The sequence below is a fragment of the Protopterus annectens genome, chromosome 16.part0 (assembly GCF_019279795.1).
Source record: "Protopterus annectens isolate FY-2018-M chromosome 16.part0, PAN1.0, whole genome shotgun sequence".
Taxonomy (NCBI): Eukaryota; Metazoa; Chordata; order Ceratodontiformes; family Protopteridae; genus Protopterus; species Protopterus annectens.
Window position 1 is genome coordinate 326,485,486 of NC_056750.1, and position 18,646 is coordinate 326,504,131.

Here is an 18,646-nt window from a genome sequence, read left to right on the forward strand (position 1 = left end):
CACCTTAAATATACCAACTCTGAAAACGCAATACATTGAAGTAAACAGAAATCTCCCCCTACGGAGATATTCTGTTTAAACATTCGATGTAGTGTGCTTTTGCTATTCTCCTGTTGACAATATCGTATTTGATATTGTCAGACTTCGAAATTTTAATATAGACCCAGTCCGAGGATGGTTTCTCCCTCTTTCTCCAGATCCCCCAATAAGATTCCCTACTGGCACAGCTATAGAGTTGAGATCTCAGCTGAGTGGCCAAGCTAAGACCTCCAGCACCCTCTCAACCCAAGAAGCTGAAACACATACACTCTCTGAGGTCTGATTTATACACACACACACACACACACACACACACTTGGGAAAGGCTGGCACAGGTTTACTAGCTATGCTCCCTTTTGCCTGTACTATAAGGTAGTTATCACTGCCACCACCCACATCCTTATCAGCTACTTTAAGGCCCTTAACAAAGGGTGTCCAATCATACTGTGTAATGTTACTATCAATACAAATGGTAGTTTGACAAAGAGCAAGGCTATTAGGAGTAGCCCACAGTGTCACCAAATAAATATGCAAGTACTTTCAGAACTTAAACATCTCTAGACAGATCAGCCACAATGAAATATTTAAATATATTTAAAAATAAATATTAAAAGAACAAGACAATAATAAATATATATGTATAGCATAGCTCTCAATTGTCCTGAATTAACTGGGAGCACCCATTTTTAAGCTTAAATAAGCTTACTTTCCCGAGTGCCCGGTTTGGGTGCAAGTACACCCAAGATCTACAAAAAAAGCAAGCTCTGTTCTGGCTGCAGATGTCTCAGCCAATCAGAGCATTGCTTTACTGCACCTGTTTTGCAGGCAGCCAGCCAGCATGCTTCGATTATTATTTTTCTAATTTTCCTGTTTATGCGGAAGCAGAACTTAAGCGGCTGCAGTGGACCTGGTATGGATGGACGGCTCAATTAGGTCCACTCTGTCTGCATATCAGCAGCATCGGGATGGTGGAAGGCTACCAATCTCTGGGGACTGAGTGAGATACTTGGAATGAAGAGAAGGAATATCGTCTGTGCCGTTTTTACTTTGCGGTCTTGAGAGAAGAGCTAATCAGCTCAATTATATCATTCATTCATCTTTGATCGAGAGGGACACTGAGAGCAGAGGGGGAATTTTATAGCTCCAGCTTGCTGTGGTGGTTCATCGTTTCTGTTCATGCCTGTTGGTGTTTGGAATTGTTCCTGGGAGGTCTGTGGTTTCCACTTTCTCCTTCTCTGGACCGTCACTGTGCAAGTTTGATCTGATCGAGGATTTTATTTTATTTTCAGACAGTTGTAACAGGTAAGTAAGCAGCTCTACAAAAACAAGTCATAGAAGAAACACAGGTTTATGTGTGGGGTAAGGGGGGGTTAAGTTTACTGTGGCTAAAGAACTTCTGGCTGACATAAAAGATTGAAACAATACTAATGACTTTTATTAGAGAAGTAGCAGCAATGGCATAAGCTATGCTAGTAGCTCATCCATGCAAGAAACATTGCACAGAAGTGAATTAAATGTCTAAAGTTTAAAGTCTGTAAAGTTTAAGAGAGAGAGAGAGATTTGAGTATCTATTCTAAGTGATGAAACTGATTCTTTCAGCCCATGTGATGTGGTTATTGTAAATAACATAAAAATTGTTTTAATGCCATCCCAACTGCTGTTGGGCCATAAAAGAGTTATTGATGGCACAAAATAGTGAATCATTTCAGTAGGACATTTTTTTTTCTGAAAGCAAGAATATCAAACCTAAAGATCTGTTTATAAGCAAATTTTTAATGATATTGCTGATCTTTGCCTTACACAAAGAATGAATTTCATTTTTGAGAAACTGGGTTGTGAGCTTATGGAAATTCCTTTCAGTGTTTGTGCTAATCCTGCTAATTAATTTTCTTTGTGGTAAATAGTATATTTGGAATTTTTATAGGCCTTGTTTCCCGCTTACTTCTGCATTGTCTCTCAGTTTTTACAAGTGTTTTAAGCAGGTTAATCAATGTACCAGCTGTAGTTGCATGAGTAGCCAGTTTGGAGCAGCCAGTTGTTAAAGAATTACTTGCAGCTATTACTTAAGGGGAAAGGCTGACATATTTTTTTCACTAGTAGCGCAAATCTGACTATTTTGTAAAGACTGGCCTGTTATGAAAAAAATAAGATTTCTTATTGATGCAGTCAGAGTTGCAATTTTCTTCCTTAAGAAAGGTTTTGGTGAAGAACTTTAGGGTTGTTCTGATGCTTCCCAAACAGGTGATTCCATCGTGAGGCACACAGATGTCCCTCTCACCAAGCTGGATGAGGAAAAGGTCATGGACAGCTGTCTGTCAGGTGGTAGGATCCACCATATCACACATGCACTCAAGTCTGTCAACAACAGGTACTGTTATGACTCATTCATAGTCTATGTCGGTGTGAATGACTTGACATGTAACCATCTCTCTGGACTATATGAAGAGAAACATGATTGAGCTCTCAGACTGTGTGTCTCAGGCAGGTATGTCACTAGCCTTAAGCAGCATTTTACCTTTATGTAGGATGATGCCTCGATATAAACAGAAAATGATTGACTTCGATAACTGGCTTAGTTTCTGGTGTCATTCTAAGGTGATCCAGTATTTCTGTCAGCCTGGGATGAGATGACTGACAGATCTTCATACTTTGCCAGAGATGGTCTTCACCTGTCACCCCCTGGGATTTTGGCTACTGGCTAAGGCTCTTGCCACCCCATAACACCTTTTAGGCAGTGTCTCAACCTATTAGTGCAAGAAATCTGGACAAAGCCTGACAAAATGGGGGGGGGGGGGGGCAATGGCCCAAAAATAGGGGCAGATTTCAAATATTGCTGTTATAAACCTAGAAAGTTGCTAGAGTAACAGGGTTTGTGTTAACATGCATTTTCTTAAATATTTGAAGTATGAAACTCAAGTGTGTCATTATTTAATAACTTCTATACTCTGCCATGTATGTCGCAGAGTTTGTTTTTTAGATCTTTGTGCTTTACGGGTTACAGACATTGCAGAACCGCAGCATAATCTGTGTCTGCCTTCTGGAAGTGATATCACAGAGCTGTTTGTTTCCCTCCTCCTCTGCATTTTAGTGTTTTGAGTTTTATTTTGGATTTAGTCTTTTTGACATCTATGTTTTATTTGTCTTTACTTTTCAAATATTTTGTTTTATTTCTGTTTATTTTTAACTAAGTATGCTTAGTCACATGTTCTGTGGTGTTTGTGGTTGTCAGAAAATATGAATAGTTTTCCGTAAGGATAACAGTACATTGAATGATAATGCTTTACAGTGATGAATCGTGCCCTTTCTGAATGGCATTTTTTTCAGGTGACTTGCTTACCTTGTTGCCGAAAAAATATTGCATCTTATCTAGCAGTTTTAGTGAACAATTGATTACTAATTTGCTAGTACTTGTTGAAAAACTCTTGATCCACCTCTAGTTACTGTCTCTATATTTTAAACTCTGCTGACAGTGGGGCTGTGACCAGTAAATGGATAAAGCAAACAAAATAAGCTTTGGGACTGTTGATCGTTATGTACTATTAACAAAAGTTATACTGCTGTGACTTCTCTAGCAAGGCTATTTATTGCTCCTAAAAGTTATTTCATATTGAAAACATCTGGTAAAATCCAAAAATAATGAGGGGGGGTGACAAATTTTAAGTATTGCTCTTATGAAATTATAAAGTTGCTAGAATATGAAACTGAAATGGTTGTCATTATTTAGTGAATTCAGTCCTCACTGATTTGCCACAAAAGTCATGAAAACCACAACTTTTAACAGGAACAAACCAAAAGTATGGGGTAAACATTTGGAAATTCTATGAACTTGTGGACAGCTGAAGTATGGACACAGTTGCTGGCGAAACTGGCACAGTAATATAGGTTCAGAGTTGATTCACAGGAGGGCCCTGATTTCTGTCAATAAGAACTAGGTTGACGCTCTGTAGAATCATATCCATGATTTGTCAGTTTTATAACATGCTCCTTGTCTGCACTTCCTGTGTGCATTATGAATCATTTGCAATAATGAACTTTCTCTTTGGCCTCTTATGAATCATTTGCAATAAACATTTTCTTACACATGTTATGAATCATTTGCAATAATGAACTTTCTCTTGGAAATGTTATGAAACATTTGCAGCAATGAACTTTCTCTTGGGTCCCTTATGAGTCATAAGCAGTAAGCATTTTCTTAGACATGTTATGAATCATTTGCAACAATTACCTTGGGCACATTGTGAATTATGTGCAGTAATGTCTTTTTCCTTGGATCCATAATCATTTGCAGTAATGACATTTTCCTGGATACGTTATGAATTATTTGCAATAATTTCTTCTTGGATGCATTGAATTATTTTGAATATTTTTTTCTGGATGCATTATTAATTTCCAATAATGCTTACTCGCATTTTGAGTATGTGCGGTGCTGTGTATTACTCAGTCTTACTTGAGTTGCACACACGTTTAGAGGTTCCTAGATTGGATTCTCATCTTTTACTGGTCGATGGTGCTTGGGAGCCCTCCAGTACAAGACCTCTCAACTTTTCAACAGCTAATGAGAAGTGTTCTCTGTTTGCCACACTCAAACAATGAAGCAGAACGGGCATTCAGCATGGTTCGCAAAGTAAAAAACTGAGCTCAGACAGTCACTTGGCCCAAAAACATTAAACTCTTTATTAGCAATAAAGATGAACGAGGACAGTGACTGCTACTGTGTAAAACATCCTAAGGACAATGACTGCTACTGTGAACGAGGACAGTGACTGCTACTGTGTAAAACATCCTAAGGACAGTGACTGCTACTGTGAACGAGGACAGTGACTGCTACTGTGTAAAACATCCTAAGGACAATGACTGCTACTGTGAACGAGGACAGTGACTGCTACTGTGTAAAACATCCTAAGGACAATGACTGCTACTGTGAACGAGGACAGTGACTGCTACTGTGTAAAACATCCTAAGGACAATGACTGCTACTGTGAACGAGGACAGTGACTGCTACTGTGTAAAACATCCTAAGGACAATGACTGCTACTGTGAACGAGGACAGTGACTGCTACTGTGTAAAACATCCTAAGGACAATGACTGCTACTGTGAACGAGGACAGTGACTGCTACTGTGTAAAACTTCCTCAGGACAATGACTGCTACTGTGAATGAGGACAGTGACTGCTACTGTGTAAAACATCCTAAGGACAATGACTGCTACTGTGAACGAGGACAATGACTGCTACTGTGTAAAACATCCTAAGGACAATGACTGCTACTGTGAACGAGGACACTGACTGCTACTGTGTAAAACATCCTAAGGACAATGACTGCTACTGTGAACGAGGACACTGACTGCTATTGTGTAAAACATCCTAAGGACAATGACTGCTACTGTGAATGAGGACAGTGACTGCTACTGTGTAAAACATCCTAAGGACAATGACTGCTACTGTGAACGAGGACAGTGACTGCTACTGTGTAAAACATCCTAAGGACAATGACTGCTACTGTGAACGAGGACAGTGACTGCTACTGTGTAAAACATCCTAAGGACAATGACTGCTACTGTGAACGAGGACAGTGACTGCTACTGTGTAAAACATCCTAAGGACATGCTGAAAGCAGCAAAAAAAAGGCAGCAGCCGCTTACAACAAAGAACATTCCTCCACGGCATCAGCTGCAGAACCTACCTCTGCCTGCCAAGATGCTGAAGTTGAATCAGTAGTCTGAATGTACTTGCCTTATTCCATGTATTGCTTTCGTTCCATATAAGCACCATTTTTTAAGGGTATTTGTGTGTGTGTGGGGGTGAGCTGAACATGTCTGACTTTAATTTTATAGTTTTCTGAAAGATATGAATAATCTTCTATTTTGATGTGTCAATGTATATAATTCTCTAATAAAAAATACTTGAAATGATGTCCTATCTTTGTGCAATTGATTGAATGGTGGGCGTGTCCATTAATGCACTTATTTAAATATGCATATCTTATGTTAATGAAGTGTCCCTGAATGTCCCTGATTTTAAGGTCCTTTGTTCCTGATTCTCTGATCTGGAGGTTGAGATATATGATGTATAGTGACATCAGAGTTCAAAATCACAAGATATATTTAAAACAACATTGCAGGACAGTCTCAAATAAATAAAGAATAACATCTAAATTAAGTTTTGCCATATTCCTGACTATATCTAAGAGAATTACTATATCCTAGTTAACTTACTTCAGTGCAAGGCAAGTGTGTGGTGAATGGATCTTCTAGCTGATATTGTCAGGTCAAAGACAGAATACACAACGCTCTCGCTCTCTCTCTCTCAGAGATTTCTCAAATTAATACCTCAAATACTACTGCTGGGATAACTTGTAGAATGACAATTTCTTGTCATCTGACTTCTGGTTTCCAGGGTCAAAACAACCATTGATGGCAGCTGGTAGCATTTAGCATCTACCTGTGAAAATACATAGAGCAGGGCTTTTTCTCGGATCTTTGGCAAATGGTGGAAGTCATAAAACAATAAAACACTTCCAAGATCATGCAGAAAACCTTTCAGCACAGACTCTCTCTCTCCTTGCTGCCATAAAGTAATTTTAAATTTCAGCTATTTTTCTGAAGTTAACCTCCTGTATTCCAGTTTCCAATCTGTACATTTAAACAGTTACACTAGTGCATGTACATTTCTGTTCCTTTCCAGTAGGGCATGCTCTGGTTACATTTTAAGAACAAGCACTTTATAAAATAATCTTTCAACACACATGCATATACAAACCTAGTTTGATATACACATAAACAGTTCTAATATATTTGTTACACAAGCATCTTATATAAATCATGTTGATATTCACAAATGACATACTTATTCACAAAATTCCAGATAGCTGTGCTGGCAGTACCTCCTTTCGTGACCCCCCCCCCAAAGACTCAAGCTAGTTTTTTTAAGTCATCCTTGAGAAACATTTTTTGAGAGGGATGACTCTATCTGGGAATACATTACCCCATCCCCTGTCTTGAAATCCCAGCTGCCTTGGCACTGCTGACCCCAGTACAGTGTTGGACTGTCTTATCATATGCCTGCAACCCTAGGCTCCATGATAGTAATTTTGGACTTTGCTGGCTGGCTCCCTGTAGCCATTGATCCCCCTCAGACTTCTTCTGCTTCTAATGCCAATACTTAGCACCAGGGCCTTCCTATCATGGTAAGGATTCATGGTTTTTACATGGTACAGTTTCTGTCCCTGCCTCCTGCCTAGCAGTTATACCATGTAGTTACCAGCACTGACCTTCCTTACTATTTTGAAGGGTCCCTCTCAAGCTGCCTGCAGCTTGTTGTGTCTGACAGGAATGAGAACCATAACCTGCTGCCCCACTTCATACTCCCTATCTCGAGCATTCCTGTCATACCAGACATTTTTCTGCTGCTGGGCTTCTGCCAGGTTCTCCTGGGCTAAGCCCATGAGTTCCCTGAGCCTTGTCCTGAGGTTTAGGACATATGCCACAACAGACTCCTTGTGGTATTCACATACACCCTCCCACTCATCATGAATCACATCTAGAGGTCCCCTCCCCCTATGCCCATACAACAACTCAGAGGGTGAAAAAACTGTGGTTTCCTGGGGAACCTCTCTGTAAGCAAACAGATGAGGGAAATATTTGTTCTACTACCTCTTAAACTGGTCTACAAATGCCTGTAGTATGGTCTTTAGTGTAGAGTTTAATCTAGCCACAAGACCATTAGTCTGGGGATGGTAGTGGGTGGTTTTTAGGTGCTTTACCCCACCATGCTTCCACAGACAAGCCAGCAGGTCTGACATGAAATTGGCACCTCTGTCAGTCAGTATTTCTTTTGGGAAATCTACCCTGCTGAAAACCTCTAACAAAGCATTTGCCACCTTTTCTGCCTCGATGGAGGACAGAGCCACCACCTCAGGGTGTCTGGTAGCATAATGTACTCCCATTAGGATATGCTTCTTCCCTGTGAAATGCAGGGTATTCAGAGGACCCACAATACCCATAGCTACCCTCTGGGACAGCTCCTCAATCACAGGCAAAGGCATCAAAGGAGCTTTGACCTTGTCTCCTGCCTTGCCTACCTTTTGGCACTGCTCACAGGTCCTGCAGTAGCCTGTTAAATCCCTGGAAATCCGAGGCCAATAAAGTTCTGCATAATACATCTCTTGGTATGCTTTATGCCCATATGACCTGCAAAGGGAATGTTATGGGCTATTGCTAGAAGTGCCAGATGGTAGGCTCTGGGCACTACCAACTGCTGTACTCTCTCACCCTCTAGCCCTACCTCAGGGGTCTACTCTCTGTACAGTAACCTTTTGTCCCATATACAGATTCCCCCTTTTCTTGAGAATCAGTTGCCTCACTAGCTACCTCCCTCAGGCCTTGTAATGCAGGCTCAGAGTTGAGCCTGTCTCAACTCTATCTTTGTAATCCTTCCCAACTCCCCTTCCACAGGAAGTCTGGTATTCTCTGACAGTGGTGTCTCACTGTCAGCCTGGGTACTACTACTCCTCACCTCTGCCCTTGCAGTCTCTCTATCCAAGGGAACATTGGTACCCACCAGCAGCTGTGGCTCACCTTCAGTCTCACTGCTACAGGGTAGCTCCCTCCCTGAAGTAACCACCACACCAGTCCTGGCTGCAAGTCTGCGGTCTGTCTGCATCCCCCCAGGCTACCAGACCCACGTGCTTGTCTCTAAGCTTGACTGCATGTAACTGCATACACACAAGGTACTGTATTATTAAAATCATTCCCTATCAAGACATCTACAGGGATATTCTCAAACACATCTATTTGCTTGCTTCCTTTTCTACTGCCCAGTCATGGTGAACCCTAGCTAAAGGTTTTTGGAATAGGGTCCCTCCTAAATCTCTGAGTGGAGTAGACTGCCCAAGCAAGTAGTACTCCTCATTAATCATTGCAGGCTTCAGAATGGTTAGGTCAGAGGCGGTCTCTTTCTTAGTGGTGGGCTATTTTCCATCTACTAAGATAGGATATAACCTCTTGTCGTAGTTTGGTACCCTTGCTGTCTCCACACAACTTACTACTGGCATTCTGTCATTCCCACTTACAGTCTCTCCCACCTTTTGTTCCTCCCCTTGCCACTGGGGACATCTATATACTATATGGCCCCATTGGTTGCATTTAAAACATTTAACCCTTGGTCCTGACTGTGCACCTGGACTAGTGGCTACCCCTGCTACTGGCAGGCTCTCTTGGAGTGGTTTAGGCTGCATGCCATGGATTCCCTTAGACCCATGTGCAGCACTGGGTATCCTTTTCCTGTGCAGTGATGCCCTGCTTGGTAGGTATAGGTCTCCCTTTTACCCCAACTCATCTGCAGTATTACATTCTCTATCTGCTAACCAGATTCCCATGTCCTCAGACAAAGTGCTAAGGGCTTGTTCCCTCACTAAAAGGTCTGCCAGCTCTCTTCAAAAGTGGTGACCTGACACCCATTCACCCACCTATGAAAATAAATGCTTAAGTCAACAATATATTCATACACACTTTCATCTACCTTGCATCTATGCTCATGAAACTTTTTCTATAAGCTTCAGGTGTTAACTTAAAACACTCTAATAAACAATTTTAACAGTATTGCAATTTAAGCAACTAGTATCAGACAATTTAGAAACAGCAGTTGCAGCTTTACCATGGAGTAAGGGGGTCAGAAACCTTACCCAGAGTCCATGGTCAACATTATACTGTTTACAAACCCTTTCAAACATATGAATAAAACTATCAAAATGATCACCCTTTGCAAACTGTGGAAAATATTTACTGACCATTATTGCTTCTGGGGTTTGGTTATTCCCTTCCTCATTAACTCCATGACCCAGCATCTCCTCTTCATGTTGCGTCTGCCTTTCATTTTCTTTAGCTTCAAGACATCTCAGTCCCTCTGCTGCTTCTAATTCCATTTGTTTCTCCTTCTGCAGTCTCCCTGCTGATGCTAGTTCCAAACGTTTGGCCTCCAGTTCAAGTCTCTAACGCCGCATGGATTTTTAAGTCCTCTTAGGCAAAGTTGAACTGCCCATTTTCTGAGAGCTGTACATCCCCAAGGCCAATCTGGTTGTCCTCCTGGCTGCTGGTCTGTGATGCAGCTGTGGCTAAGGCTGCAATCATTTCTGCTTTAGTCAGGATGGCATGCACCAGTTCTTTGGCTTGGCACATCTCAGCCAAATGGCTCCTTGTCAGCTTGCCATACTCCTCTGCTGACATCCTTGCATGCTCTCTCTGACTAACTAAGCTAACAAAAAATAAATATGACTACTGTGATATGAAACTCTGAATGTTCACTGTGTGGCTCCTTGAGAGTACAAACACCTTCTTTAGTGACCACTTTTTACAGGATACATGAGTTCAATATCTACACCACTGAATCCCAGTAAGTGATGTGGTGATCCCACCACTTCCAACCAATAAATGTGATGCCCCACCACTGCCACCAGTGGGGGATGTACATGGACAGGATAACAAGACACACACACACACACACACACACACACACACACACACACACACACACACACACACACACACACACACACACACTATTACCGGATGCAGCTCTCTGCATCAAGTGCAATTTCCTTTAAGAGCATGCAGAGACCACAGTCAGTCCAGGCCTGGTTTCTCTGTCTTTCTCCAGATCCCCAACAAGACTCCCCACTAGCACAGCTATAGAGTTGAGATCTCAGCTGAGTGGCCAAGCCAAGACCTCCAGCACCCTCTCCATCCAACCAGTTCTTCATGTCCCTGCCCAAGTAGCTGACACACACACTCTTTGAGGTTTGATTTATACAAACACACACACACACACACACACACACACACACACACACACACACACACACACACACACACACACACACACACACACACGTTTACCAGCTATGCCCCCTTTTGCCCAGACTGTAAGGTAGTTATCACTGCCAACAGTCAGCTCCTTATCAGCTACTTTAAGGCCCTTAACAAGGGGCATCCAATCTTCCTGTGTAATGTTACTATTAATGCAAATGGTAGCTTGACCAACAGCAAGGCTATTAGGAGTGGCCCACAGTGTCACCAAATAAATATGCAAGTACTCTCAGAACTTAAATATCTCTAGACAGATCAGCCACAATGAAATGTTTAAATATATGTAATAATAAATATTAAAAGAACAAGACAATACTAAATATATATGTACAGTAACATCAGAGTACAAAATCACAGGAAATATTTAAAAGAACATTGCAGGACAGTCCAAAATAAAAAAAAGAAAAACATCTAAATTAAACTTTGCTATATTCCTGACTATATCTAAGAGAATTACTATACCCTAGTTAACTTACTTCAGAGCAAGGGAAGTGTGTGGTGAATGGATCTTCTAGCTGATGTTGTCAGGTCAATGACAGAATACAGAATGCTCTCTCTCTCTCTCTCTCTCTATCTCTCTCTCTCTCTCGGTGATTTCTCAAATTAGTATCTCAACTACTATTGCTTGGATAACTTGCAGAATTACATCATTTCTTGTCATCTGGCTCCTAGATCCCAGTTTAAAAACAACAATTGATGGCAGCTGGTAGCATTTAGCATCTACCTGTGAAAATACATAAACAAGGGCTTTTCTTCAGAACTTTGGCAAATGGTGAAAGTCATAAAACCTTAAAGCACTTCCAAGGCAATACAGAAAACCTCTCAGCACAGTCTCTGTGTCTCCTTGCTGCCATAAATTAATTTAATTTCAGCTATTTTTCTGTAGTTAACCTCCTATATTCCAGTTTCCACTCTTAAAATGTACATTTAAACAGTTACAATAGCGCATGTACATGTCTGTTCTTTTCCAGTAGGGCATGCTGTGATTACATTTTAAGCACAAGCACTTTATAAAATATCTTTTCAACACACATGCTTGTACAAACTTAGTTTGATATACACATAACATACAGTTCTAATACAGTTATAACACAAGCATCTTATATGAATCACGTTGATATTCAGAAGTGACATATAATTATTTACATAATTCCAGATAGCTGTGCTGGCAATACCTCATTTTGTGACAGTGCCAATAAAAACCTTAATCAAAAATGTACTGTATACACAAAGAACAACATCTAAGTTCCCCTACCAGATTCTAGTCACACAATTCTAAAAAGTTATTAATATCCTGAGGTGTCTCACTGAGGACTTCCGTGAAGGCATTCAAAAACACTATTGTAATACTTGATTAAGGTTATATTACCTGCATTCCAATCACACAAGCAAATGTTTTTCATCAAAACACACATACATTTGTGTGTAAACCTTGGTCATATATTTTATTGCATGCATGCATGTTATCCAGACAACTGCCTGTAATCTTAGAAACCACTACAAGCAGTATACATGTGTACATCAACATACAAAACATACCATCATAAAGTCCAACCCATGTCTATAACTCTTAATTCAGCATACATTTCCAGATTAACAAACAAAAAACAAGCTTTCATTTTTCATTGTAAAATGTCCATCTGGTTACCAGAAACCTTATTCTGGATGTTATACTACTCAGTTTTCCCCACTTGCTTAATCTGCAATAAAACAAACAAAACGCAGCACCAGAAAGGGTATCACTCAGGAAAACCAAACATTCATGCACAAAACAGCAGCAAGTCAAATCCACATCAATTTGTTTATTAGATTATAAAGGGACAAAGGACATGAAACTGCTACCAGTTTTGCTAGTTATTATTGATATCCTTACAATAAACTGTGATTATCAGTGCATTTGATTTAAATGGATATATCAACCAATTACAAACATTAAGTGTTCAAGACATATACAAAGAGTGACGCAAGAAATAACATTAAAACATGTTCAAGTCTCATCTGTATATTGTAAAAACAGTATCACAGTATGATAGTATAACAGACTACTCAGTATTAAGCATTTCATTTACATTTTTCTCTCTTCTGTTTATCTTTTTATCCAAAACAGTTTCAATTCTGACATTTAATTTAAACCTGGATGCTTGAAACGTCTGAACTTATAAATCTACAAATTCTTTGTCTACTTCAATAATTTATTCAAATCCTTACCCCAATCTTGGAAAATAACCTTTCCCTCGCAATGCAGAAGGAGCCCCTCCCAAAGAACTTAAATGAGGCATTTGATGTTAGACATGTTGTTGTCAAAGATGCTCCAGAGCTCTAACACTGAAACTCTTGGAATTATTTCCTATGTAGAAGGCTATGCATCTTTTATAGAAACAAAAAAATCAATTTCATTACCTTCAGCTCTAGCAATTTTTAAAACAGTTGGGTGCTAGAGAAGTATAACTGCATGCATGGATCTCTTAGGCATAAGCAAGGGACAGAGAGAGAGAGTTGTATTGGCTTGGTCTGAAAAGTGGAAGATCTTTGCAGAGATTAAACCACCAGGATTTTGTCCTAGCATGACAGATTTTAAAATATAATTTTAAATGAAACAATTGTCTGTATCTTTGTTTTAATTCACAGAAACAATCTATGGAGAAAGCAGATAAAAATGAATAAGCTAATGGAGTAGGGTGATAATAAGGCTACATTGTGTAAAGCCATGCTGCACAGTGGGAACCTGGGATTGATGCAGGAAATAAAGTCTGTGGAAGAAAAGATGACACTTCTAAAAGAGGCAAGAGAAATGGAGAAAAGCCGAAAGAAACAGCATGATAGTCGTGTTAACTAAATGAAGGGAAATAAAGTAAGGAAGAGGTGAGGGGGTATTTAGGAGGTTAGGAATACTTTACTTCTTCTGTGAGAGAAAGTGAAGGAAGAAAAAAGCAGAAGCAAAAGCACAGAAATTTATTATTCAGAGTTAATAATGTAAGGGGAAACAAAGTTATTATTCAGAGCTGATAATGTAAGGGCACTGAGCAAGTCTAAGGTAATAGCAGATGACACCGAGTGAGCTGGGAAGCTTAAAAATGAGAAAAAAACTAGGATAAACCCAAGTCTTAGAGAGTACAGCAGTTGTGTTACTATAGTAGGTCAAGTAAGGAAAACATGGAGTTAACTGTTATTTGTAAGAAAAATGTATAAGCTTTATTACTATGCATGTTTATACATGTAGGATGCAACATTTTATTAAACAGAAACCACATAATAGAATGTGTTTTAAAGGTGGAACACAAAATTGTTAGTCTAATGCAATACGATATTGAAGGTGTTACAAAATATCAACTTTGGAAAGTTGCTGATTTAAATGGTCTGCCACAGTAGATAATGACAGGATCTGAATTACACAGATGTCAACGATGTTGGCATGTCAGCGTAGAAAGTATGTACTGTGTACTGATGACAGAAGTGCAACTTATACTCAAGTGAACCTGTTTGACCAGACATGCTCAGTTCATCACAGGGTGAAACGAATGGCGCACAAACACATGCCAGTGAGCTTTACAGATCTTCCATGTATTGAGTGCTGCATGAGTACATCCCAGCTAGAATGTAAATAGATCTTGGGGAAGTGGAGAGGCAAAAGAGGCCAGAGGAAATGTATTTCATTCAACAGAAACTGATAATCTCAGCCAAGACATGAGTGATTGTATGAGGCTGTAAAGTGAAGTTAAAGGCATCCGGTAAACTACTGTGTGAAGAATCCATGGGAAACATCATGCCTCATGAATTGAATCTCTCCTGTGGATTTGCTTGAACTATTCATTACATAGTATTGATGATCTCCCACAACTGTCCATGATCTAAAAGAATAAGATTATTCAGAGTCATAGCTCAATAGCACAGTTTTATATGTTTACGTTTTTTTGCCTCAGATAATTTGTGGAGTACATGGGCAAAATTTGCATGTGACAGTCCTATTGCTACATGTTGCAGAAAAGTATGATGTAGACATCAGACTATGTTGCAAATATGTCTGTTGCACACAACAATATACACACTGTGATGCCGTAATAGGTGACATGACAGCAACGGCTCCTAATCTCAAGTCGGCTGAACCACTGACCAATGATAGTGAGCTAACAACAGTGTGCGATTCCGAGATTTTGCCTTCAAAGATAAAAATTACAATACTTTGGGGATTTATGTTTTGCCCAAGGCACATCGCTCTCGGAGTTAGCATACATAAGTAGCAGGGGGTGTGTGGGGTTGTAGCACCCCCATATTGTGAGGGGTAGTGTGGTCCCCCCCCTTGCAAAAATGCATTTTCATTTTAACTTTTAGGTCTTTTGAAAGTCCCTCCTATTCAACAAACATGCTGCTTTGTGATCACATCTACAAGTATTACCCACAAAAGGGTCATACTGTAGTTATTGAGCTGCCAGCAATAAGTATGGGAATAAACACAGTACATGGGGGTAGACTAATGCAAGTAGCCCATTCCTTTAGGAGTCCAGGTTAAGGCATGGCCGAATAGTGTGACCACAGTTTGAATCTGTACTGTTGTAAATGAGCACAATCCTATAAGCATTGTGAGCAGCATTGATTCTGTTATGTCATGCGCACTGGCACTGGAGATAGTTTCAGTGCTTCTCAGTGTACTGTATGACTGCACTGTGTACAGAGCTGGGGAGGGTGTTATGCACCGATAAGATGCACAGTCCGCAGTTCTTAACAGGGAAACTCTAAGGAAGTAAGGATAAATAGCATATGATTGCTGTCAGCAACCTATAGGATGAACACAGTAAGACGATTTTTATTGGCTGAGTATCATCTGTTACACATACAATACAGTAAGCATATCTGCTTGCATTATGTGCACCATACAAATGCCAAAGGGGGATATTCCAGGGAGATTATTTGTCTTGCCCTTAATCCATTAAGCAGATTACTTCACAGACTAGTCAGGCTATGGTTACAGCTTAACTTCCTAAAACCACCCTTGTTCAAAGACATCTCCTCTACTTTCTGTGGGCGATTTAAAACTGTGTAGTTCAAGAAAACAGAATCTAAAAGCACAATTGCAAATGGTTAAAACTTTTTCAGATGATAAGAGAATGACATCTATAAAAGGAAAGCTGCATCACCAAGAATATATAAAATAGGGAAAGTAATTTGATATAAATGAACTTCAACAGAAGGGAAAGTATAAATATTTGGTAATAGATGAAAGACAGGCAATAAAACATGAAAAAATGAGAAACAAACTTAGTACAGAATACTTCAAAAGACCAAAGCTAATACTCAAAAGTTCCTTAGCATGTAGTAATAAAGTCCAAGCTACAAATGAATTTGCTCTTCCTGTTCCAACTTACAGCTCTGATATGACTCACTGGTCCCAAATAGCATTGAATCAGTTGGACAAGAAAACAAAAATGCTTCATTCTTATCAAACAATACATAAAAAACAGTGCATAACAAGATTATACATCCCTTGCTCTGAAAGAGGAATGGGTCTCCTCGAAACTGACTACATGTATAGGTCTGCAATCATGAGACTGCATGTGTATTTGCTGACCTCATCAGATCCCAACATAGTGAAAGTTTAATGCATGAAAGAAGTTTAATATGATGTCTTTGCTTAATTTAGCAGAAGCATTTCAGAAAGGAGTGGGAGTGAAAATCAAACCATATGTAGACGAGAACCAGACAGCAACCAAAAGTACCAAAAAACCCAACAAAACAAAACAAAGAATATAAAGAAATAGACCAGAAGAAAAGAAAAGAAAATTGGAAAGCTCACAAATATAGTGGCAAGTATAGCAAACTCCTAGAACAATCAGACGTTGATCAAGATTTGATGTGGGAGTTGTAAAGGACAGGAGAGGAGAACTTAATCACAAGGATGAAATGTTAATAATGGAAGCCCAAGATAGTGGCTACATACACATCGGTTTACAACGACTAAAGAAAAAGTGGGAGAAACAGAAAAATGTAGGTTCTGTACAACAGAATTAGAAACAGATACACATCTTGTTGTGATACACTCATGGTGGAAGGGCTGTAATGAAAGGCACAATGATGCAGGAAAACTGCTGCATTGGGGATTGTACAGATACTGCAATATATAAGTAGTTGAGAAGCACTGGAAACTTGAACCACAAAACATTATCGAAATGAAGAATTTCAAATCATATGGGATCACCGAATACCAATAGTTGTTAAAATGGATGCAAGAAAACAAGACACGGTGGTCAAAGAAGAAAAACAGACAAAAGAAATGTTAATCATTGAAGTTGCTACACCCAGTCATTATAGTGTCTTATGAGCTGAGAGACACACGGTTATAAAATACCAGGATTTGCAAGTAGACAGACACCCAGGTAGTTCCAGTAGTAGTGTTAATAATAGTAACAAAAGGACTAGTAATAAAACAAATTTAAAAATCATACTTAAATATGTTTTCAATGGATGCAACCACATAGGAACTACAGAAAGAGGAAATTCTGAGTACATTATAGGTGACGAAAAGATCACTCTTGGATGACATCAAAGACTGAATTAATACTAATTTCACAAACTCTAATTGTACCCTGACTTAATAAAGGAGTCCATTCGAGTCACAGCATAAATTAAAAAATAGTTCAGCTACATGCCAAATGCTTTAAATGGGAAGTATATGCTGAAAGTTTGGTTCAGCATGTACATGTCTGTGCGCATGTTTTTTCTGTATCTGAGTGCACGTCACTTTTATGTTTGTGTGTGATGGAGAGTGTAGACAGTGACAAACTGGATGCCTAGATTGGCAGACTGTGTGTTTTTGAGAGAGACAGAGAGAGCGAGTGTGTGCCCATGTATGGTAGAAAGTAAATCATCTTCATGAGATAGTCTGAACAATGTTTTGAAAAGAAACACTACACCACTACAGTTTGCTTCTAGCCCAGATAGATTATTGTTAATAACTATTACTAAGACTGCACAGTACTAATCAGCCTTTTGGGTGCTTTCTGGGCTTTTGAAAATAGCACAAGTCAGACAGCAAACATTCTTTGTCTAAAAGAAGGCTTTGGATATCAATGCCAGTATAACAGCAATAAGGCACATAATAGATGTATCCTATCACACTACATGTCTACTGAATATAGCAGTTGTGCAGTATCTGGCTTCATGTCACAATCTGTGTGTGTTATCATACAGTATGGTGCTTTCAATCCCTTGGATATTAGAAAATTATATCCCTGATGATTACCTAGTTAATGGCACCCACTGGATATCTCTTGGCTTTAGGAGATCTGTTTAAATGCCCGCCACTTCTAAGGAATGAATAGCCTCAAATTTGATGGGAGATGCCTTGATGGTTGTCAGGCTTACGGAAAATGATATAGAAAAAAATGAATATACCTTGTGTGAGACTGAACTTTCTGGGCATCATGGGCATTTGCTTCAAATTTGCAGGTCTTAATAGCCCATCCGCCACCTGCATTTGATTTGTTCATATCCTGGAAAAAGAAAAGGATTTGTTTGGTTTACAGGTATTGCTTAGTATTTAATTCTGTAGCATTTTCTGAAAGACCAAACTCTTTCTAATAACTGTTTTCAGCAAATAAACAGTAAGGTTTCACTCTCATACATGTGCTCTATACTAACCTTGACAACTCTGTGATGAGTAGTAAGGGACAAGAACTAAACTGATAAGCAAGTTAATAAGGTGAAACATGCTGAAACGAAATAATGTGTATCTTTTTAAACCAGTAAGTGTAC

The 18,646-nt window shown here is 39.4% G+C and overlaps 1 protein-coding gene across 1 annotated transcript in view; it reads right to left on the bottom strand.

Moving 5' to 3' along the window:
- LOC122790592 (centrosome-associated protein 350-like) overlaps positions 1–18,646 on the bottom strand; it is a 541,040-nt gene that overhangs the window by 270,158 nt on the left and 252,236 nt on the right. Inside the window, exon 6 of the mRNA XM_044058119.1 lies at positions 18,287–18,384. Within this exon, the coding sequence (XP_043914054.1) occupies positions 18,287–18,384 (98 nt within the window). The remainder of the gene's footprint in view (positions 1–18,286; positions 18,385–18,646) is intronic.